General features: G+C 42.7%; 1 protein-coding gene across 1 annotated transcript in view; it reads right to left on the bottom strand.

The window, feature by feature from the left end:
- Positions 1–22,880, bottom strand: part of TMEM131 (transmembrane protein 131) — a gene marked incomplete at its 5' end in the record, with an annotated part of 200,920 nt that extends 178,040 nt beyond the window's left edge. Inside the window, one exon of the mRNA XM_081100672.1 lies at positions 22,703–22,880. Within this exon, the coding sequence (XP_080956798.1) occupies positions 22,703–22,880 (178 nt within the window). The remainder of the gene's footprint in view (positions 1–22,702) is intronic.
- Positions 22,881–25,090: the final 2,210 nt, after the last annotated feature.

Genomic DNA, 25,090 nt, shown 5'->3' with positions numbered 1-25,090 from the left:
GAACACGCTCCATCTCGAGATGCTTGTGAGCGCTGGTTTAAATGCTTTAAAAGTGATGATTTCGATGTGAAAGACAAAGAACGTCCAGGTCAACCGAAAAAGTTTGAAGACCAACAATTCCAAGCATTATTGGATGAGGATGCGTGTCAAACTCAAAAACAACTTGCAGAAAGATTAAATGTTGCTCAGCAAACAATTTCCAATTGTTTACAAGCAATGCGAAACATTGTAAAGGAGGGAAAATGGGTGCCACATCAACTGAACGGAAAACAAATGGGAAACCAAAAAGTCATCAGTAAAATGTTGCTTCAGTGGCACGAAAGAAAGTCTTTTTTGCATCATATTGTGACTGGCGATGAAAAGTGGATTTATTTTGAGAATCCCAAACACACAAAATCATGGGTTGATCCAGGTCAACCATCAACATCGACTGCAAGGCCAAATCGCTTCAGAAAGAAGACAATGCTCTGCATTTGGTGGGATCAGAAAGGTGTGGTGGATGATGAGCTTCTAAAACCAGGTGAAACCATTAATACTGATTGCTACTGACAACAAATAATCAATTTGAACCCTGCTTTGATCGTGAAACAACCAGAATGTGCCAGAAGACACGGCAAAGTAATTTTGCTTCATGAAGACGCACCATCACACACTTCCAAACCAGTTAAAGACACGTTAAAAGATCTTGCCTGGGAAGTATTAACCCACCCGCCGTATTCACCAGACCTTGCTCCTTCAGATTCCCACTTGTTCCGATCAATGGCACACGCACTTTCTGAGCAGCACTTCAAAACATACGAAGAGGTGGAAAATTGGGTCTCTGAATGGTGTGCCTCAAAACAAGAAAAGTTCTATTGGGACGGTATCCACAAATTACCTAAATATGGGGGAAATGTGTAGCTGGCAATGGACATTACTTTGCATAAAACACTTTGATGTTTCTCTTGAAATTGTTTTCTTTGATTAGAAAATCTGCATTATTAACTGGTACACCTAGTATAAGGCAGGGTTTTGACTCACTACAAATCTGGATTATGTGGATCCAGGCCTCACTAGTGGTGTTCTCTCCTTTATATAAGCTGATCAACACAGATTTATTTATACAATCAACCTCACTCCTACCTGTGGCACACACAACCTTGATATGAATGTTTAACTCAACATTGCAATTATTTGTTTACTAATGGCCCGGTGCACAAAATTCGTGCACATTAAAAGGGAATTAATTAGCGGAAATATTTTAATATTGCTATTTGCCCTTTCTCTATAATAGAAGTGTGAGAGATGAAAGGAAATTAGTAAAATGTATATGAAAATAATATATAAATTTATTAATAAACAGTAACAAAAGGATATAACAGAGACATGATATAAAAACAGTAAAAACATGATATGAAAACAACAAAAACATGATATAAAAACAACAGTGATGCAAACAATGACTGATAAAGTGAATAAACTTATTCTAATATCTGCCTGTACACCACATGGAGTGAAAACACTTTCAGAGTGCTTGACTAATTTCCTTTGTGATGAAGTATTTAGAACTTTAACTTTAACGTACATGCTCTTCAAACTTGAGAGAAAGCAACATATAACTGACCATGTGCGAAAACGGGTTCAGGTACGAATATTCCTACTCTGTCTAAAGTTTGTCCTTGTGATTTATTTAGTCATCACAAATGCTGGCTTCATGGAAAACTGTCGTTGAATCAATTTAAATGGGAGGCCAGTGTCAGATGGGGACAAATCAATTCTTGGAATCAGAACAACCTCTCCCTCTGCAGATCCTGTTAATACTTCAGCTTCGATTAATGTTAGGTCGTAATCTTTTGATAATAAATCTGGTACTATTACAAAGACCCCATTTACTATTAAGATTTCTCAATAGCATGATGATTGCACCCACTTTCAATTTTAATTTATAACACGGCATTCCTGAAGGAGTAATACTATTAAGAAATTCAATGGGAAAATTTTCCTTTTCAGCATCATCTGTTGAATCAATGGAAACATCACTCAAATATGTGTGAAAAACTCCATCGAGTATATCCAAATGTCTTCATTTAATTTTTGAACATGCTCATTTTTTGGACAAAGAATTGCACGTTTAGATATATTTTTAATATTATCTATAGAAATATTTTCAAAGGTAGCTTCAATAATAGATCCATTACAAATCATTTCACAGGGGATTTCAATAGTATCCATTCCTAAATGAAAACTGCTATCAAGTTTGCCATCTCCAAGTTTTACTAACCATCCACTATAAGCAGATTCCTCTGATCTCATATTTGTTTAAGAGACAACTTTCTGAAACATCCCCAAACATTACAGTACTTTAAACTCATTTGTACTATGGCCGATCGCATGTATGCAGTACAATACTGAGACATTGTCAAAAATCCCCTCCAAGCAGGAGAACTTTCCCACCAAATACAACATTCAAATTCATAATTTCTCTTAGTAATCTGTCTATGGCGTTCACAGCATGACTGGATGCCATGGTGCATTCATCAATAATGAGAAGTTGGGCCTTTTTAATTTTAGGAACTTCACTGTTTATATCGAGTCTAGAAATTGAAGTTTCGTTTAATGGAATGGGTTATTTATATTGGGAATGAAAGGCGCTTCCACCGAGAAGTAAATTTGCAGCAATTCCTGTAGACGCTGTGGGTAAAACAGTACTACCACGACCTCTAATATTATGTATTAAAACTTTATAAAGATATGCCTCCACGCTCCGAGGGCCGGTCCCTGCCTCAAACCTCGCCCTCTCGGAAAACAGCTTGGGGAAGGCACAGCCATTTCCAAGATGACCCCTGCAGGAATGACTTCCTTCCAGTTGGTCGAGCCTCGGTTGTGACGCGTTACACCCAGGGTTTTTATATAAATAGATGTCTGTCCCTCTAACAAGAAATTCTTGGAAGCTATTGACTATGTCTTATTCAAACATGTTCCCAGAGCCCAGCAAAGTGCTCAATAAATACAGGCTGCATGAGAGACGCACACTGATAGAGAACAGTATGTGTAACTTAAAACAGTACAGCGTTAAATTTACTCATATGTGACTACAAAATGGAAGGTTTGAGAGGGTTCCATTTAATTTAAATTCCTTGGGTACAAACCAACCAGCAGAAAGAAGGAAATAAAATCAACATATTGTTAAGCCCAGATTTCAGGATCCCCAATAGACCACCAGGGAGCCAGCTGAGTCCGATGCAAAAGCAGATAGAGTCTTTATTCGAGCTAGTCGAGCTCCCCGACCACACTCGCCGACACAGCGGCAGGGGGCAGAGAGAGCTAACCCTGTGGGAAGAGGGGTTTTATAGGGGGGTTGGAGTAAGGGGAGGAGAGAGGACTGTGGGCCCTGCCGATTGGCCAGGTGCAAGTCTGGGTCTTGTTACACAGGATGTGGTTGTGTCTATGGCGCGCACTTCCCTTGATTATCATTGGTTACTTTAAAGAAATCCTAGGTGTGGCTAGCAGAGGCTTGGGCTTCCAGGAAGAAGCTCCTTGCTGAGCACATGGCTAATGGCTGCTGCCCAAAAAATGGAAGATCCAGGGTAAGATGGAGGGTGTAGCCCTCGCCCTTTCAATATAAAGATCACATGGAAATTAGGAATTTTAATAGGCAATTAACAAATTACCTGTAATTAAAAACTGTATACTTGCTAATCCAAAGCTGACAATGGGGAATTTTTCAAGAGAGTTAATGCTAGAGGAGAAAAGGTGGTGGTAGATTAAGTACTCTGGAAGCAAAAGTTTAAACGCCACAACTCTCCCTTTATTCCCCTTTGGTAGGAGCACTCTCTCGGCCTAAGTAACTTATTCAAGGCCACAGAGATAGTAAGTGCTGGCGCCTCAATGCTTTTCATTTTATCAAAACACACTGTCTTCTCACATACACAGCTATTGGCTTGTTTTTAAGGTAGGAGGAAGCGAGTAGGAAAGAGAACCCAAACCCCCTCTTTGAGACACAGACACATCATAACATCGTAGAACATCAAGCCTAAGACCCCCAAAATGGGTTCCTTACTCTGAGCTAGGTCAGTTTACAATGTGCTTGCTTACTTATGGACCCCAAAGGCTTTATTCAAAGCTAAACATTTTGCTTGTAAAAAGAAATGCATGCATTGGATCATAGTGAATGTTTTTTTTTCTCATGTTTCCCAAGCCCCTAGTGCACTAGAGTCCTGTCCACTGCCCTGGCCTCTCCTGGCAACCACTGTAACCTGTAGCTCAGTGTCTGTCTCCCCCAACTGTACTGGAGACTCCTGCTGGGCCAGAACTGGGCCTTTATCTTTGTAGACGCAGGCTAAGACATAGCGCCCAGTGAATAACAATGAATTAGCTTGCCAATGTTCAGCCTTCTCTGGTGACCAAATAAGAATTGAGATGTGACTATGAGATAAGGGCTCAGAGGGTCTATGCTTTTAAAAAAAAAACAACTACGTGGTGTTTTAATGTTTTAAGTACGAACAGTTTAAGACACCAACATGAAGTTCTGAGGTAAACACTGAGATGGTCATGCACCAGCCCGACGGTGTATCATTCAATTTCCCACTGAGTCAAGATTTACTGAGCATTTGCTGTTACCAGGCATAATGCAAGTAACAGTACGTGCTCCTATCTCCCCTAACGAGGCCTCTGAGAATGGAGTCCATCCTCAGAAGGGAGATACTGAGACAAAAACATAGATCTTCAGAAAGCATGCCAAGCAGTGTTGGTGTGTGCTCACAGGGCAACCTGTACAAAGCAACGGTGACTCCCAACACCTTCCACTTGTCTTTGTGTGGTGAAGACAGAGACCTGACAGCTTCCTGGCTGCCAGCATCAGGGGATGAGACCCACCTCCCAGCTCACCACCCAAGCCAGTTTTCTAAGGCAAGGCTTCCCATCAGAACAAAAAGGATATAACAACACTTGGTAATTAATTAGCTAACTTCACTCACTAAAATACAACTTGTTGATGTGTTATGACTACCAAACATGTAAGTTAAGACTTTTATTTTCAACTGTACAAAGACTCTGAAGTCACCTGTACACATGCATATCTTCAGGCCAGCCCCCGATAGATACCCTAGAGGTCCAGGTGGGGGTGAAGGTTTAGACACAACCATTTTTTCACCAGTTTCCTCCAGGCCTCAGGCAAAGCTCATGGGGCTTAGGTCTCTCTGCCTCCCCCTCCTCCCATTTCATCCAACTCCTCCAGTACAGACTCCCTCTGCTAGCCCATTATCTCTTTCCTCCCCTGTTGGCAGACACCCAAATGCCTATCTTATGTTTTTGAAAACATTCCCTTTTCAGAATCTAATAATGACAATTTAAACCTTCTTTGATATCCTCGAATGTATCTTATTGTGCTGGTACTCCTTTACCCAGGCTGTTATTCCTGATCTTGCAGCATATATCTACATACCCATCTGGTGACGATTATTCATATATTGAGGCAGGAGGGTAAAAAGCTAGGAAAATTCCTTGGCAAGTGGAATGGGGAAACTAAGATGAGTAGTTGAACAAAATGCCCCAGCAATTTACAGTCTGATACAGAAGGTTGCCTCCCTAGAGAAAACATCTAGGCCTCACCTGTATTTCAGCTCCAGAAAAACAGTAAAACCAGGTGATGCCAGAACCAGATGCAATGACTAAGGACCCCCGCCCAGGCGCTGACCAATCAATCAGTGGTGACCATGACCCTGAAAGGGCACACCTGGAAAACTAATGAATAATTTGCTGAAACCCTCTCCCTGAAAACTCACCTAAGATTCCTGCCTGCAAAAGAGAAATAAAAGCCTCAAGATAAAGGACCCTGCAGTGCTCTCGCTCTGGAAACACACATATACCTTTCCCTTCACCCACTGGATCTCATCTCCTAAAATCTAAGGGACCCCATGAGACTTGCAACCAGGGAAGCAACGGGCAACAGCAGCTCCTTCCAGGCTAATCCACTGAACCGGTCTCCAAGGCCCCCTTTGTTCTGATTTCCCAGTGAGCCAAAGCAGTCACCTTGACTTACTTCCTATGACATTTCTAGAGCAGCAAAGCAGCCCAGCCTAGGTTTCTCATGTTGCTTCTTCTAGTTAAGCCCTTCCCTGTTTCACTGTCCCCAAGTTTAATAAACGTGCCCTCATGAACACCTGGACTCGTGTTGTGAAATCTTTCCTGCACAAAATCAAGAATCAACACACATGACCTGGCCCTAGGACAGTGATAGCGAACCTTTTGAGCTCAGCGTGTCAGCATTTTGAAAAACCCTAACTTAATTCTGGTGCTGTGTCACATATAGAAATTTTTTGATATTTGCAACCATAGTAAAACAAAGACTTATATTTTTGATATTTATTTTATATATTTAAATGCCATTTAACAAAGAAAAAATCAACCAAAAAAATGAGTGCACGTGTCACCTCTGACACGCGTGTCATAGGTTCGCCATCACTGCCCTAGGAAGACCCACTTAGGGGCAGGCCCCTGTTCAGTAACATCATCACTGTAGACAACCTGCCCAAATAAAATAAAAAATAAAACTGATGCAGTAGGAATCTACAGAAACTGAACCATGAAATCAAAGCCTCACACTTTCTCCTGAGCTTTCACTTCCAAAGGGGATCGTGGACTATACTGGACCACCTGGTGTTCCCTAAGTAATGCAAAATCAACCAGTTCTCCAACTTTTCCTCATAGTCTTTCACAACTTCTCTAATGCTGAGCAGTGCAGGGACCCCTCTGCAAACAGACTGGCATCATTCCACTGTGCCCTCTGTGCTGACTGAAATGACTTGAATAAGGCTGCTGAAGGCAGTAAAAAATAGTTTCCAGGATTGTGTGCTGTGAACTAAAAGTAGAACACCTGAGACATCTTCCAGGAGGATCCACCTAGGAAATATTGGTTTTCTACTGAATCAGCATGAAATAAAATGCAGTATTTGTATTCACTATTCAAATAATATATATAACACGTTAAAGGAATGACTACCTCATTGGGTGTATCCTTAGGCTGTCCTTGCCCCCAAGCAACTGCTTAGTAGGAAGCATGAGGGTGTTAAGGACTGATCCAACAGACAAAAAGCTCCAGGCACTTTTTCTCTCTGGGAGAAAAGGGTGGGAAGATGTAAGTAGAGACAGAGCCAAAGAAAATAGCTCAGAGACATATAGACCAGTGGAACAAAACAGAGAACCCAGAAATCGATCCAAGCCATTATACTCATTTAATACTTGACAAAGGAGGCAAGAGCATACAATGGAGTCAAGACAGTCTCTTCAATAAATGGTGTTGCCGAAACGGGTTTGGCTCAGTGGATAGAACGTAGGCCTGCGGACTGAAAGGTCCCAGGTTCGATTCCGGTCAAGGGCATGTACCTGGGTTGTGGGCACATCCCCAGTGGGAGATGTGCAGGAGGCAGCTGATCGATGTTTCTATCTCTCTCCCTTCCTCTCTGTAAAAAATCAATAAAATATATTTTTTTAAAAAAAATAAAAAATAAATAAATGGCGCTGGGAAGATTGGTCAGATACATGCAAAAGAATGAAACTAGACCACCAACTTACACCATACACAAAAACAAACTCAAAATGGATAAAGAATTCAAACGTAAGACAGGAAACGATAAAAATCTTAGAAGAAGCCATAGGCTGCAAAATAGCAATATCTTTACTGATACAGCCCTAGGGCAATGGAAACGAAGGAGAAAATAAACAAATGGGACTACATCAAAATAAAAAGCTTCTGCACAGCAAAAGAAACCATCAATGTTATCTCCAATAAGGGTTTAATCTCCAACATTTACAGGGAACTCATGCAACTTAACAAAAGTAAGATCAACAACCCAATAAAAAATATGAGCAAAGGACCTAAACAGACACTTTTCAAAAGAGGACATACAGAAGGCCAAGAGACATATGAAAACATGCTCAAAGTCACTAATCATCTGAGAGATGCAAATGAAAACAACAATGCGGTACCATCTCACACCTGTCAGAATGGCTATCATCAACAAATCAATAAACGACAAGTGCTGGCGAGGATGCGGAGAAAAGGGAACCCTCGTGCACTGCTGATGGGAATGCAGATCAGTGCAGCCACTGTGGAGAACAGTATGCAGTTTCCTCAAAAAACTAAAAATGGAACTCCCATTTGACCCAGTGATCCCACTTCTAGGAATATATCCCAAGAAACCACAAACACCAATCAGAAAGGATCTAAGCACCCCTATGTTCATAGCAGCACAATTTACCATAGCTAAGATTTGGAAACAGCCTACGTGCCCATCAGCAGATGAGTAGATTAGAAAACAGTGGTACATCTACACAATGGAATACTATGCTGCTGTAAAAAAGAAGGAATTCTTACCATTTGCAACAGCATGGATGGATCTAGAAAGCATTATGCTAAGCGGTATAAACCAGTTAGAGAAAGATAAATATCACATGATGTCATTTATTTGTGGAATAAAATGATCATAAACGGATGAACAAAAATAGATACAGAGACAAAGAAGCATCAAACAGACTGTCAAACTTCAGCAGGAAGGCAGGGGAGAGTTGGGGGGGGGGGAGGGGTGGTAGTAGATCAACCAAAGGACTTGTATGCATGCATATAAGCATAACCAATGGACACAGACACTAGGAGGGTGAGGGCATGTGCCGGGAGATGGGGGAACGTGGGGGGAGGTCAATGGGGCAAAAAGGAGACATATGTACTACTATTTGTAATACTTAAACAATAAAAAAATAGGATATAAATAATATTAGGACATTATTTAGTTTAGACTGAACCTGAATTCATGTGGCAGAATATTAAGAAATGAAATCTCTTTCAATGTTGGAATGAGAAAAAAAAGAAAATAGCTCAGAGAAAGAAGGAAAAAAATTAGTGGTAGAAAGTCTTCTCTAAAGATATCAAAAACTAACATTTGAGTATACATGTAAAATGTCAAACAACTCTATTAACACATGTATGCCCATTTTATAGCTAGAGAAGTCCACAATTAATTAATTTGTCCCCAGGACACACAGAGCTAGTAAATGATAAACTAATATGTGAAGAAAAGTCATCCATCTGCAAAGCCTTGACCTTATCTATTTACCAGGCACCAGACCCCAGGCAGAGACCAGCCAGGTGGAAAAACAGGTGCTCAGCCAATCAGGGACCAGGTCCCAGAACTGTGGCCAGAGAAGGGTGACAACCCCAGACTTCTTCCTGCAACAGGGACAAAGTGCTGAGTGTTTTGGCCAACTTCTTACTGGTCTCCCATGCTGGGCACATCTAATGCACTTTCACCCAGGGGTGTGTGCCAGTGGCAGCAAAGCAGGAGGATTCATAAACAAATGTCACTGGCTTTGACAATCTGCTCAAAACTGACCCTACTGACCTTCAACTATGCTTACACATGCAAAAGCCTGCTTTGTTTTGTGTTTAATGTGAGTGTCTGTGTGGTGGGGCGGGGGGGGGGGGGTGAGGGGGGGGGACACACAATTAAAATCTGCATTATCATTCTGTATTATCATTCCTTTCATGCATTGACTTTTAGCTGAACTAGTATGAAGAAATACTGTATTAAACAAATTCTGTATTCAGAATTCCATGAATACTTATTTAGACATACAAGGAAGATGGGAGTTAAATACAACAGAAGAGAAAGTGAGAATCACTCAGAGAAGTTTTTCTATCAATATTAAGTACATACAACCCTTCCCAAAGAATTGTGGATAACAGACAGGAAGAAAATCACAGGTCTACAACACTGACACTTGTCAAAGAGCACTGAAATTATTAGCATGTGGGAGTTGACACTGCTGAAGGCCTGACAGGAAAGGACACACAAGGAGTGACCAGCTGCTCTGCCTGATAAAAAGTGACAAAGCACACAAGAGGGTAACTGTGATAAGTGAGAGAGGGGAAGATACTATTATATGATTTTAAGAAAAAAACCATACTGGCCCAGTTTGACTCAGTAGATAGAGCGTCGGCCTGCTGACTGAAGGGTCCCAGGTTCGATTGTGGTCAGGGGCAAGTACCTTGGTTGTGGGCACATCCTCAATAGGGGGTGTGCAGGAGGCAGCTGACTGATGTTTCTCTCTCATCGATGTTTCTAACTCTTTATCCCTCTCCCTGTTTCTCTGTAAAAAATCAATAAAATATATTTTTTTAAAAAGAAAAAAAAATACTGAAAAATAAGGTAGATTGACACCTGCCTAAAATTACATTTGTTGCAACTTGGGAAGTTTCTATAGATTGCCAGGTAATAATGAGCTGAAAATTCTCAAATCACAATTTTGTGACAAAATCAATAAAAATTAACATCAGAATTGTATCTGAAATAAAAATAAATTACCTCCATATATTATGTATGATAGACAAACTATAACACATTTTTTAAAAGTGTAGGTCTTCAGAGTATCATTAGGATTTTGGATAGAGTATTCAGAAGGTCTTACCGCAGCTGTGGTTAATAATTAGTCCTAGACTGAGCACTGCTCTATACCCACCTAACAAATCTTAAAAGCAAAACCCAAAAAAGGTCAAACTTAACAGTATCTTAGAACAAAGCTCAACAATATTTTTGGAATACAAAAATACAGCACCTAACAAAATAAAATTCATAATGTCTGGCATCCAATTAAAGACTACCAAACATACTAAAAGGTAAGAAAATATGAGGAGAATCCATTGAAACCAACCTAGAACTGGCACAGATGTAAAAATTAGCTGACATGACAATAAAAAGGTATAACTATGTTCCATATGTTCAAAAAGTTAACTGAGAAAAGAAAGAAATAAAAGAGACTGAAATCATACTTCTAGACATGAAAAATACCCCGAATAGGATTAATGGTAGATTAGAAATCGAAAAAGAAAAGATTAAGAAACTTGAAGGCAAAGCAATAAAACCAAAATGCAGCCCGGTCAGTGTGACTCAGTGGTTGAGGATCAACCTATAAATCAGGAGGTCACGGTTTGATTCCTGGTCAGGGCACATGAGTGGGTTGCAGGCTTGATCCCCAGTAGGCAGCCAACAATAATTCTTTCTCATCGTTGATGTTTCTATCTCTCTCTCTCTCTTTTCCTTCCTCTCTCTGAAATCAGTAAAAACATTTTTTAATGCAAAAACTAAATAGTACAGTGAGTTGTGACAGCAATTTTAATACCTAATACATGGATAATTGGAGTCCCCAAACTGTAGTTGGACAGAGAACTGGAAAAATATTTAAAGAAATAATAGTTGAAAATTTCCCAAACTTAATGAAAACTATAGATCCATAGATCCAAGAAATTCAATAAACCCTAAGTACAAGAAACATGAAAAAAAAAATATAAAGAGTCATCAAATTGCTCAAAACAAGTGAAAAACAGAAAATCTTAAAAGCATCAAGAGAAAAAAGATACATGACATACAAAGGAACAAAGATAAAGATGACATCAAATTTTTCATGAGAAACAATGGGAGAAAACAGTGAAAATAACATCTAGAAAGTACTAAAAGAAATTTAAAACATTTAAGGCATGTCAAACTGTAATTCTATACCCAGCAAAAATACATTTTAAAAACCAAAGGCAAAATAAAGACAATTTAAGACATATAAAAGCTAAAATAATTCATTCTTGGAAGATACACACTACAAGAAACATTAAAGGAAATCCTCCAAGCAAAAGAACTATGGATATAAAAAAGAATGAATATCTCCAGAAACGGTAACTACATGTTAATAATACACACACACACACACACACACACACACAATATAAATCTCTTTTAAAAAATCATTGAAGTTTAAACAAAAATCATGATGTACAAAACATATAATCACAGTGGTCTTTATAAGGAGGCAGGTGATGAGAGGGACAGAATGTGACAAATAAGAGAAGTAGTTGAAATAAAGCAAGACAGTGGAGTGAGGCGAAGAAGGGGCCATGAGGCAAGAAATGCAGCAGTCCTCAAAGCCCACAAAAGCAAGAATGCAAATCCTCCCCTGAAGTCTCTAGAACACAGATCTGCCAACACTTCGATTTTAGAATTCTGCCTTTGGAACTGTAAGAGAATAAATTTGTGTTGTTTTAAGCCACTGAAGTTGTAGTAATTTGTTACAGCAGCAATAGGAAACTAGTATTGAGTCTAAGGATTTAAATTGGGGGCTGATCCCATACGCACCCTCTGTCCAGCACATTCCAGACTCCCAGAAGAAAAGCAAGTGATTAGCGTAAGCCACATGTACTTAGGCTTATTTATGGAATTTCTATTCTATTCCACTTATCTATTTACACACCAATACCTTACTTTTTCAATTATATAATGGCTTAGGAGTATGTTTTAACAAGTTGCTTGTGCTGCTCACCCCTCATAACTTTTCTTTTTCAGCCTTTCCCCAACATTCCTACGTTTTTTCCATGTGAACTTTAACATCAACTTTTCTAACTCTATAAAAAGTTTTGTTGGTATTTTTAAATTACATTGTGTTAATGTTAACTTAGAACTGACATCTTTATAATGTTGAATTCTCCTATCCATGTACAAGAAATGTCTTTTCACTGTTCAAATCTTCTCTGCCTTCAAGAATGTTTTAAAGTTTTCCTCAGTTCTGAACATTTCTTGTTTTTAAATTTACTCTTAAAACTACTTTTTTGTTGTTGTTAAAACTTTTAATAGCTTTTGACAATGTCTAAAGTATATTTTTTAAAACTTTAAAAAGAGTTTTGGGTTAAAAAAACACACACCCCACAATATAAAAATATAAACACATCAACTACAGGGAGGAAATGTGTCAAAGTGTGAGAGAGTGGTCTGTTAGCAGCTAGCAGCCCCTGTCCAGTGAATCAATGGGCAAGTTTGCTAGATGGGATAGAGAAATGGATTAATTCACCAAAAGAATTCAGTGGTGCTGACTTAAGATAACTGCTGCTGTAATCCAAACAGCCTAAATCATAACTTAAAAGAGCATAAGATATTTCATCTGATAAATGTCATATCTATCCTAGTAACTCTTAAAACTAAAACGAATATACAAGAAATTTCCTATTACCAAGAATGTTTAATTTCAACCAACTACATCCAACAATCATACATCACAATGAAACACTTAAGGTTTTACCCTATAAAGATCAGAAAAAGATAAGGATAGTTCACTTTTGAACCACTCTTACTTAACTTTGTTCTCAAGATCTAGGCAACGCAATGCAATACTATATATACACTCAGTTGTCATTCAATCATTTTATTTCTACAAAAACGGCCAATTTCATACAGTTCAACTGTGTGTGTGTGTGTGTGTGTGTGCGTTGTGTGTGTGTGTAAGGGAAATAGAAAGTTGTATAAGGATGTCAACAAGTTCCAAATTTGTAACATTTTAATGCAATGCTAATTGAAAAGCAAATAGTAACTTAAAATTTTCTTCAAAAATTTTCTTCAGCCTTTCAGGGTTCACAGGGAATAAAATATTTGTTATATATTATAGTATCTCATTTTACTAGAGATTAAAATTGAGTATTATACTATCATAAACAAGCACCCCCCAGCAGTACTGACAGCCACAGAGGAATTACAGCCAAGAACAAGCTGATCTGCGGAGTGAGGGAAGGAGGATTGTGGCTCACATAGGGCTAATGTGAGGATTAAATGAGATATAATGCAAAGCAATTAGAACAGTGTTCAATCAATACAAAGACAGTACTTGATAAACATTGGCCATCATGATCAAGTAATTACAGGTGTTACCAATATAGGCCATAACTGCATACATAATGTATTCCTGAAATGGTAAAAACATCAAACTTAGATAAATATTATCATTTCAGAAATACTTTATTATTCTGGTTCATCTTTAATTGCTTATGGTTCACTGCTTCTCCTACCAAGACAGAATTCAATGTGCTGAACCCCTTAAAATGGTAGGGACAGGAAGAACATGACCCAGTCCTTAACCTCCAGAAGCAATTGAAAAGGGACTGACAATATTCAGAAAATATTTTCTATTTACAAGACTCTGTACGATTCCAATAAAATTAAATCTAAACTGCTTCTTTCTTCTTACGCTTTCTCTCTTCAGCAGAATTCTCAGCAATCCATTTTCTCCTCCAGCCATAACCCAAGAAAAGCCCCTAATAAGTTAGGTAAACCTCTAAATACAAAATAACTCCCCTACATGGGAAATATAGCTACAGCTGCACTGGCTCTGAAAACAGAAGTTACTTCTTGGTATTGTTAACCACTAGTTCATGCCCCATTTGCAAATCAAGAAGCAATACTTCAGCAGGCCTGGTGTGGGGGTCAGTGGTTACCCATGAACCAGGAGTTCATGGTTTGATTCCCAGTCAGGGCACATGGTCTGGTAGGGGGCTAGATCCCCAGTAGGGGATGTGCAGGAGGTAGTCGATCAACTATTCTCTCTCATCATTGACGTTTCTATCTCTCCCTCTCCCTTCCTCTCTCTGAAATCAAGAAAAAACATTAAAAAGAAAAAGAAGAAGCAATACTTGAGATGAGCCCAAGTCACCAATTCAGATAAGCATGATTCCATTTATATGGGAATCTAAATTAGCCAAATTCATAAAAACAAAAAGCAGAATGGAAGTTTCCAGGGGCTAGGTGAGGGAAAGAGAAATGGGGAGTTACTGTTTAATGGGTACAGAGTTTAAGTTATGCAAAATAAAAAAGTTCTCAGGACCTGTTCCACAGCCCTCTGAGTACACTTAACACTATGAAACTGTACAATTAAAAATTGTTAAAATGGTAAGTTTTATGTCAAGTGTTTTTAAAATTACATGGAAATAACCAAATAAATGTAGCAGATTTGACCCTGTATCATGACAGACCATGTAAAAGATCCTCTTAGATCTTAGGCATTTTTCAGACCTTTGGCCTAAGTGATATAGACAATATAAATCAAAGAGTTACGGCTTTCTAAAAATCTTTCTAAAGCACTCACACAGGAATGAAAGAAAAACTCATCTATTACTACAGATGAAACTAATTACTACTTACTCCAGCACTTTTCAATCTTTTTCATCTCATCACACATAAACTTATTACTAAAATTCTTCAGCACACCAAAAAATATATTTTTTATTGCTCTGACAAAAATATAAGTATAAATTTGATTCATTCACATGGGATGGTTATTGTCCTCATTTTTTTTTTTTTACTCTGACCATCTAAAAGAAAAGAAGTCAGTGCCCCTGACTACAAAGTCAGTATTGCATGTTTTAAAAATTCTTGCAGCATACCAATGTTGTAGCACACTGGTTGAAAATCACTGACTTAATCCAAAAATGCCTTCATTAAGAACAAAGCAACAGAAAATGAACTTTTAGAGCTCCTGGGCCTCTCATGGAAGTCCATCAGAGATTTTGAGAAGCTAATGTCAATGCCGGCTTTCAGAAGTATCTCCAATTCCTTTCAATCCATGGCCAGTTTCTGAGAATATTCTACATTTCTAGACAAACTTGCCACATCAACCTAGAATTAAGAAGTATTCACAGAATGCAATATAGCCTAATCTAACCTAAGCAATGGTACCTAAATCATCAATATCAAGTGTGTTCCCTGGTTTATCTGTTCATGGGGTCCCTTGGTTTCCTTTTAAGAATGTGCATGGTCCAGAATGGCCTGTGATCATCATAATGGTTAAGAAGTTGATAGGAAGTAATATGAATGTTCACAGCATACACTGGTTTTGCCCAAACTGGCAGGTCTGCTCTCTCCAGCTGGAGTATAACACAACAAAATCTACTACTACCTTAAGTACTCATTCAGGATTAGATAGCTTAGTTTTTGACCAGATGGCCTGGAATGGAATCCTGGCTCAACTACCTACCAGATCTGTTGCCTTGGGAATACATTTTATTCACAGATGCTTTGGTGTTTCATAAATGAAGGCAAGACCCTCTACCAGCAAAAAAAATCTCGCTTCACTGTGGTCGTCTGGAACCCAACTGCAATATTTCTGAGGTGTGCCTGTATTACTTCATTTCTTTGTGCCTGATTCATGATCTATAAATTGGAGTTTTATGAGAATCTGAAATCTTAAAATCCAAAAGTTACAAAGTAATGATTCAGGTGGTGTTTACTACTCATTTAGGGAAGAAAAAGTGGTGTCACCTTATGTCCAATTATAGCAGAATTCCTAACATCTACATCTTAAGTTCGGAGTTTTACATGTACTCTTGACCCTCAATCGAGGTCTCGGATTCAAGAAGGGGAGAAGGTCATTTTAGGACCTAGAATCTAGGTAAACCTCCACTAAAACTGAAGGCCTGTTGTGCATAAACTGTAGATGCTAACAGAGGTTCTGCCCCACAGAAATTCCAATCTGGGCAAAGAATGACACTCATAAAATAATTTAAGTAGCTAAATAAGGCAGTACATAATTAAGTTAGAAATGAATGATAGATGAGTAACAAAGATGATGCAAATTCAGAGGGGATTGCAGGACTGAAGAGAAATGGAGAAAGGTGGGAGGTGAGAGCCCATTGCAGTGCTCCAGGCAGGGGGAGCTGAAAGAGCTCACCAGGAGAATTAATAGGCATTGGTGCTGCCTGGGAAGGAGTCAAAAATGAGATCAATGTGGCAGGCAGAATAATCATGGCATTAATAAAAACCGGGAAACTGGAGGTGGCTCAAGATAATTCTGCTCTGGACATGTGCAATGTGTTGGCGCCTAGACATGCACATGAAGGAAGACACCCTCAGGGCAGCTAGAGGACAGGGACAGACAACTAGAGCAGGATGATAACCAAGAAGTACAAAGTCACAGAAACCAAGGCAGAAAGTTCCAAGAAGCAGCTATCAACAATGCCTGACGCTGCTACAACAGATAGCAAGAGAAAATGCAGCCATAGACAGCAGGCCTCGTGGCAGTCTCGCAAAGACAATCAGAAAGCTCAAGCCACATGCAGATGGAGGAGAATTTCTAAAATATCAAGCACCAGCAATAATTTAATTTTCCCCAAGAGTAGTGTGGCTTTTTACTACTCTAGATGATAACAAATTAGAGGACTGTATATCTACCTCCCCAAAGGCGATCTTTTTGGCAGGTGTCTCTGAGTCCTGCAAGGGCTATAAAGAGGAGGAAACAGCCATTAACAAGAGGAAGAGAGGACACTTTCCAACTACAGGATTCCAAGGCTCCTGGTAGCAGCGAACAGCTTTAAACAATATTAATTCTACTTACTAGGCCCCAGAGTAGAGTAGCCACTTTACCCCTATACAAAGGATTAAAACACCTCTGTTAGGAAAGTCACTTTTTAAAATACTTTTACATTTATATAAAGTAATAAATTGATTAGAAGAAAGTAAATACGTTTTGAAGAACCAAGATGGCAGTGTCGGTAAACGCAGGTACTTGCCACCTCTCACAACCACATCAAAATTACTAAAATACAGAACTACCATCATTCAGAACCACCTGAAATCTAACTGAATGGAAGTCCTACAACTAGAGAAGTAAAGAAAGCACACTGAGACTGGTTGGGAGTGGGGGGCCGGAAGCCAAGGAGGGGTGGAGGCGCAGAACAGACTGGTCAGACACCCAAGTGTGGTGTTTTTTTAATCGGAAGAGAGCGATGTGGCTACAAAGGCCTCCCATGAGAAGCAAGGGGTCCCAGACCCACACCAGACCCCTGAGCAGAGTCCCAGTGCTGGGAAGAGAAGTCCCAACCGCTAGGGGCTGTAAAAACAAGCGGGGATTGTGGCTAAGTGACAGAGGCTGCTGGAGACCCAGGGAGTTCCTTTTAAAGGCCAGTGCAGACTTACTCAGGCTCAGTCCCTCTGGACTCCAATGCTGGGGGTGGTGGCTGGAAAGGAACCTGGGACATTCAAGGACGAACTGGATTGTCTGGCATTGGAGCAGGAATTTGGGGGTGGCTTTCTCCTAGATTTGGGGGTGTGGGGGTCATTGTTCCTGTCCTAGGACCTCCCCCATCGCAGAGCTGACTGGAAGCCATATCTGAGTTTCCATAAGCTTGGCTCACACTTTTTGCTCTGCCCTGGTGATTCCCTGAGAACGTGCCCTTTGCAATTTGCAGCCCCACCCAAGGTGTTTACAGCAGCTTTTCCATATGAATGGTCTGTCCTGTTCCAAGCTTCAGTCTTCCCTAAAATCTCTTAAACAAGCAGTAGCTGATGTCAGCATGCCCCATACCTATCTATAAGAAGGGAGTGGCAAGAAATATTCAAAGTGATGAACAGCAAGGACCTACAACCAAGATTACTCTACCCAGCAAAGTTATCATTTAGAATTGAAGGTCAGAGAAAGAGCTTCACAGACAAGAAAAAACTATAGGAGTTCATCACCACCAAACCAGTATTAGATGGAATGTTGAAGGGTATTCTTTCAGAAGAGGAAAAAGAACAAGATAAAAAACATGAACAATAAAATGGCAATAAATACATTTCTATCAACAATTGAATCTAAAATCAAAATAAAAGAAAAAAACTAATGAAAAAAAATACACTGATGAATAAAATAGAATCAGAGGCATGAAATATGGAACAGACTGATGAATCTCAGAGGGAAGGGGGGCGAGGGGGCAGGAAGAGATTCAGCAAAGATCTTATATGCATGGCATTACCTATGGACTCAGACAATAGGGTGGTGAAGGCTGGGGCTGGATTGGAATTGGATGGGCGGAGGGGGGGTATTGGGGGGGAATGGGGGACATCTGTAATACTCTCAACAACAGAGTTTTTTAAAAAAGTAAATACCACTCCTAATCAATTCTACTTCCTAAAACAAATTACCTAATCAAATTAGGTTTTTAACTCCTTTTGGCCTTTATTCCTAAACACTTTGTTCGTATGCTTTGTTAAAACAAAATTGAAATACAAATTATCATCTACTAAAACAGTCATATTTCTGGAATTTTATCCAAATTTATATTTACTAGACATAAAATGACCGTTTTATTTATAAGTTAAAAGAAGCCTGGGCCGGTGTGGCTCTGTTGGGCGTCATCTACAGCACTGAAATGTTGCTGGTTCCATTCCCAGTCAGTGCACATGCCTGGGTTGTGGGCTGAATCCCTGGTAGAGGGCTTGCAGGAGGCAGCCGATTGATGTCTTGCTCTTCGCTCTTCTCTCTCTCTCTCTCCCTGCCTCTCTCTTTAAAAATCAATAAAAATGTATTTTTAGAAATGTGGCATCTTCAATTCCCAGGTTGCAGTTCAATCCCTGGTCGGGGTTTTTAAAGGAGGCCACCAATCAATGTTTCTCTCTCACACATCAATGTTTTTTTGTGTATTTGTATTTTTTCTCTCTCTCTTTCTCTAAATCAATTTTAAGAATAAAATAAATAAAAAGACAACCATGCCTTCCATAAACCCATTTCAGAAGTCCAAAATAGTCACAAGATATTAAGTACAGCATAGGGGATATAGCAAATAATATTGTTATAACTAAGCATGGTGTCAGGTGGGTACCTGACATACAGGGGGATCACTTTGTAAATTGTATGAATGTCTAACCACTGTTCTGAACACCTGAAGTAAATATAAAATAACACTGAGTGTCAACTTTAATTGAAAAATAAAATTTTTTATAGAGTATTGAGGCCAGAAGACAGTGGAACAACAATTTTTACCATAAAACAACCAGGCCAAACTCTGGCAGGAGTTACAAGACTAGCATGCACTGGTGGCTTCTGTATCAGAAATAGAGTTCTTTACTATGCCAGAAAAAAACGCACAAGAGTATATATTACATGACATGACGCTTTTAAATATATATATATATATATATATATATATATATATATATATTTACTTATTTATTGATTTCAGAGAGGAAGGGAGAGACAGAAACAACCATGATGAGAGAGAACCACTGGTCAGCAGCCTCCCGCATGTCCCCAACATGATGCTTTTTTAAAAAAGCTCCCATTTGCTGGTCGTAATGGGCTGATTGGTAAACCAAAATACTACTAAAATTATACATTTAGTATATGTACACATATATTTTTAACATACTTTCACTATACACACACACCCACACACCTGCTTTCACGATTCTCAATAGCTAGATCTTAGCGTCAAGAAAAATCTTGACATATCCAGAAAAACGAGTTATTTGTAGTAATTATAGTAACTTCTACATCTGGCAACTCTTGCAATGTCCTTACAAACTGTAGAGCACAACCAAAACATTCTCCAAGTCCCTTTTCTCTGGCCTATTCATACTACAGCCTCATAGGTCAGTAACGACGATGTTAAGATACAGTTCTGTTAAGACATATAGGATGGTAAGACAAGGAATGGCTCACTGACTTTAGAAAATTAACAACATCTAATCCAAGTATGAAAATCTGCATTAGGTAATCTAGCTATTTCTGCTAGTTTTCTTCAGGAGACAATGGAATTTTATTTTGCTTTTAAGGTTTTTTGGTGAAATTCTACGGCAATGGAGAAAAACTATACAAACTTACAAAATACACAGAGGACCATCATTACAATTACAGGTAAATCTTAACTTTGAAAAAGAAAACTAGTTTACATTACTAAAATGAGCACAAAAATCCCTAGGGTGTCTGTCAGTGGACAAAGAGAACTCAGTTACCTTCAGAAATCTGCCCAGACTTGCTGAAAAAAATCAACAGCATCCTTTTGGGGCAAATGCTGCGTTTGTGCCCTGTCAGATGTCAAACTCGCAGTATCACAATCGTGTGAGAAAATCAATCTCATTTCTCCTACTCAAAAGGAAACAATACTAGAATTTGATCAGCAAGAAGGTTGAAAGTAAAATCCATTTTTGGAACTACATTCAGGAATATTTGGTAAGAGCCAGACCCATTCATGATGGGCAGAGGCCTATGTGCTATGTAAGTGTAATTACCATCAAGATATTAAACAGCTCACTTGTACATGTAATTGTTCACACAGACACCACATGGCCACAAGATGTCTGACTCTGCCAGGGCCATTGGCTGATTCAATGACTTCTTTTCATACTTTACATCCTGGCAGGCATTCTCCTCACCTGGCCCTTACATTTATGGGGATCAGAGAGGTGCACTAAAACTTATAAACTATATAAATGGGAAATTAGCAAATATAATTTAGGCTGATATTTCTCAAGCGATTTCTTTCCTTATCTACACACAAAGAATTAATGTATAATATGGCTCTTAGAAAAATAAGCAGTAAGATAATACAAACTTAATGTTTTACTCGATTCAATCATTCTTTTATTTCCCTGTGCTAATGGCCCATGAAGAAAGTCACACACTCAAACAAATGTTAAATGCCTACTGTGTGCCTGGCACTGTGCAAGGTAAGCAAAGGTATAGAAAAGCAAGGACGCATGCCTGCCAAGGACAACTTTAAACTCGAGGAGAGAAGCCCATTACATTATTGTACTATTTTAGGTTTACTGGACACCAACGACATGCTAGGCTGCGCTGGGCACCATGGACACACAAAAACAATCAACTCACGACAGTTCGGTAACCAGTGATGAACTACACCACTCCAGGCCTGACTGGTCTTAAAGCATCAATATTTTATTCTGGAAATAAACTTGCATCTGCCCATTAATCCTTCCCATAGATGCCAAGTCTTTGAATACTTTCCACCTATGTTAACCCAGACTAAGGCTGCTTAGAGTGTGAAGTGAAGAAATGTAATGTTTTGAACAAAAATAAACAGTAAACCGAAGCACATTTGCACTTTAACATTAATTTGGTTTGCATTTGCTGGTGCTTTCGATAACAATAAAAAGCAAGTCACTTTGGTCGTACGTAACGTGGAACATGAAGTTTTCTTGCCATGGCAGTTCAGTGTGAAACAAAAGCTAAGCTAGCAAGTTTTGCTTCGCTCTTTACAAACCATTCACTTTCAGTAATTTCTCCAGGAAGACTCTGTGACTCAGTTCCCCAGGCTCAAAAACAGGCAGTATCGACAAATGACAGATGCGGCCTTCTAGGTGACAAAGCAACGTTTAACCCTGTGAAAGTGCCGGTTTCTAGTCAAACAGTACTCACGAGAGTTTTTAAAACGGGGGCCAGCCCTGGATTGCAAATCATGAAGGTTTGCAAACTAGAAACTTCCATGTTGAAGAAAATGCCACCCAGTCGCGTATCTTAAAATAAAAAATGTAAACAGCCTCTCCACGGCTTCCTGGAGCGCTAAACAGAATGGCATTGTGGAGGGAGGACTGTTGGCGAAGGGTCCGACCGTCCAAGCGACAGACACTGCAGGGAAAGTGCAGAACAAGACGCCCACCCTAGCAGCGTTCGAACAAAGTCAAAGCAAAAGGCTGTCGGCTGTGCTTCCAAGCCTTCCCACCCGTCTCGCGACTGTCACTACTACCTTCTACAGTGAACAGTGTGCACGCCGTTATTAAAACCGCGACCAAGGGAACAAGTGTCCTGAAATTTGCCTACCAACAGCAATCAAGTCTAAAAACATGCCCCCCCCCGCCCCCCGCGGGCCCAGCGGCCAGCACGTCCGAGGGGTCAGGAAGTTCTGACATGGCAGTGACAGCGGCCGGGCAGGACCAGGGAAGGAAGGAATCGCGGACCCGAGCCGCGCGGAGCGGCCAGCGCCACGAGCGGGTCTCCGGACCGCAACGGGCCGCTCGGGACCGGGCTCGACCCGGCACCCTCGGCCGCCCAGAGCCCCACGCCGCGGCCCGGTCTCCCGGTGGCGGCCCGACAGCGGCCTCCGCGAGGGCGCGGTGACAGCGCGGGGCCGGGGACGCGGGCCGGCGACACCCACCTTCCTTCTCGGCCCGCGCCGCGGCCACGACGAGGGTCATCACCAGGTGCAGCGCTCCCAGGAGTCCGGCGGCCGCGCTCCGCGGGCCCCCGCCGCGGCCGGCCGCGGGCTCCGGACCGGCCCCGGCGGCCGTGGGGGCGGCGGCGGCTCCTGCGGCTCCTGCGGCCCGCTTCCCCATCCCTGCCGGCCGGGGGCCGCCGCGCTCCGAGTCCGGCGCGGCCCTTCTCGGCGAGGCGGCGGCGGCGGCGGCGCGGGCGCCGTGTTCTGGGCTCGGGCGGCGGCGCCGGGGACGAGAGCGGCTCCGGGCACAGGGCCTCGGCTCCGGGCGTGGGTCTGGGCCCGTGGGTGCGTGGGAGCGAGTGTGTCAGTCACGGCCGCGGCCTCCACATCGCCCGCGAGGAGGCGAGGCGCAGAGGCGGCGGGTCAGGCGCGGCGGGCGGCCATACTGGAGACGGGAACGGCCACGGCTACGGCGCCGGCCTGCGAGGGGCGGGGCGCGGCCCTGGGCACCGCCCCGCGCGCCGTCACCGGGGCCGCCGGTCGGCTGGCGCCCGGACGCCGAGGCCCCGATCTGCTCGTCCGGCTGTCGCAGGCCCACGGCTCACCGGCCAGCGGAGCGGGGGCAGCACCACCCCAACCCGCTACACGGCCCGCGGGGAGGAGGAGAGAGGCGGCCCGGCGCGGCCGCCAGGACTTATGATGGCGGCGCACGCTTCGCGGAGGCTGTGACGTCGATCACGCGGAGACCGGCAGGCCTCGCGGCGCAGCCGCCGTGGGCGGGACTGCGGGCGCGAGGGGGCGGGGCGCTGGGGCGGCCGCAGCTGCTATGACAGGGGCCCGTGACCGCATCCGCGACGCTGCAGTGCGGGAGCCCCGGGAGGCCCCACCCCGGGTACCGCGCGGAAACTCCCTCGCAGGGACCCGCCCTCCACGGCCTCCCGGGCGCCCGGGCCTGATCCAGAGCCTGGTGGCGCGCCAGGAGGACGGGCACCTGCGAGGTTCCTCTTTGTACCCTCAGGACAGGGTGTCAGGAGCGCTTGCGGGACTCTTCCTGCCCTTGGGTTGCACCCGCTTTGCTGTGTGTGTGTGTGTGTGTGTGTGTGTGTGTGTGTGTGTGTGTGTAAAGCAGCAGTGACCCTGGAGGGAGAGGGCAGGTTGGTCTTCAGAAAAGCGTCCAGGGGCCCTGCTGCCCTACGCTGTCTTCAGAGGTTTTATTAACGTAGTAGAGGCCCAGTGCATGAAATTAGTGCAAGGGCCTCGGCCCTCCCAGCCCAGGCTTCCTCCGGAAGGCTGTCCAGAAGGTCGTTCAGCTGTACGGTCTAATTAGCATATTATACTTTTATTATAGACTAGAGGCCCGGTGCACAAAAATTTGTGCACTTGGGGGGAAGGGGGGGATCCCTCAGCCTGGCCTGTGCCCTCTCACAGTCTGGGACCCCTTGGGAGATAACGCCCTGCTGGCTTAGGCCTGCTCCCCAGTGGCAGAGGGCAGACCCAATCCCTAGGTGCAGCCCCTGGTCGGGCTCAGAGCAGGGCCAATTGGGGAGTTGGGGCGCCACCCCCTGTCATGCACAGAGCAGGGCGGATTGGGAGGTTGCGATGCCACCCTCAGTCACGCTCAGGGTAGGGCTGATTGGGGGGGGGGTTGGGGCACCGTCCCCTGTCACACTCAAGGCAGGGTTGATGGGGAGGTTGTGGTGCCACCCCCTGTCATGCACAGAGCAGGGCCGATCAGGGGGTTGGGGAGCGCCCCCCCCCCCCCCGTCACACACAGAGCAGGGTCAATCAGGGGGTTGGGGAGCTCCCCCTGTCACACACAGAGCAGGGCGGATCAGGGGGTTGGGGCGCCGCCACTCTCACACTCAGGGCAGGGCTGATGGGGAGGTTATGGCTCTACCCCATCACACACAGAGCAGGGCCCGTGGGGTGAGGGGGTTGGGGCGCTGCACCCTGTCACACACACAGCCGCAGGGTGATCAGGAGGTTGGGGAGCTCCCCCCTTTCAGGCACAGAGCAGGGCCGATCAGGGGTTCGGGGTGCCTTCACCTGTCACGAACAGAGCAGGGCCGATAGGGAGGTTGTGGCCCCGCCCCCTGTCACACACAGAGCCGCAGGGCGCTCAGGGGGTTTGGGCGCTGCCCCCTGTCACACTGATCCCGGTGCCGGGAGGCCTCTCAGCTCCGCTGATCCCGGTGCTGAGAGGCATATTACCCTTTTACTATATAGAATAGAGGCCTGGTGCATGGTGGGGGCTGGCTGGTTTGCCCTGAAGGGTGTCCTGGATCAGGGTGGAGGTCCCCACTGGGGTGCCTGGCCAGTCTGGATGAGGCGATGATGGCTGTTTGCAGCTGGTCACACACCCTTCAGGGTGGGGGTCCCCACTGGGGT

This window comes from Myotis nattereri (genome assembly GCF_964212035.1).
Source record: "Myotis nattereri genome assembly, chromosome: 10".
Lineage (NCBI taxonomy): Eukaryota > Metazoa > Chordata > Mammalia > Chiroptera > Vespertilionidae > Myotis > Myotis nattereri.
The sequence above is the reverse complement of the archived record's forward strand: the minus strand, read 5'-3'. Positions and strand labels throughout refer to the sequence as shown.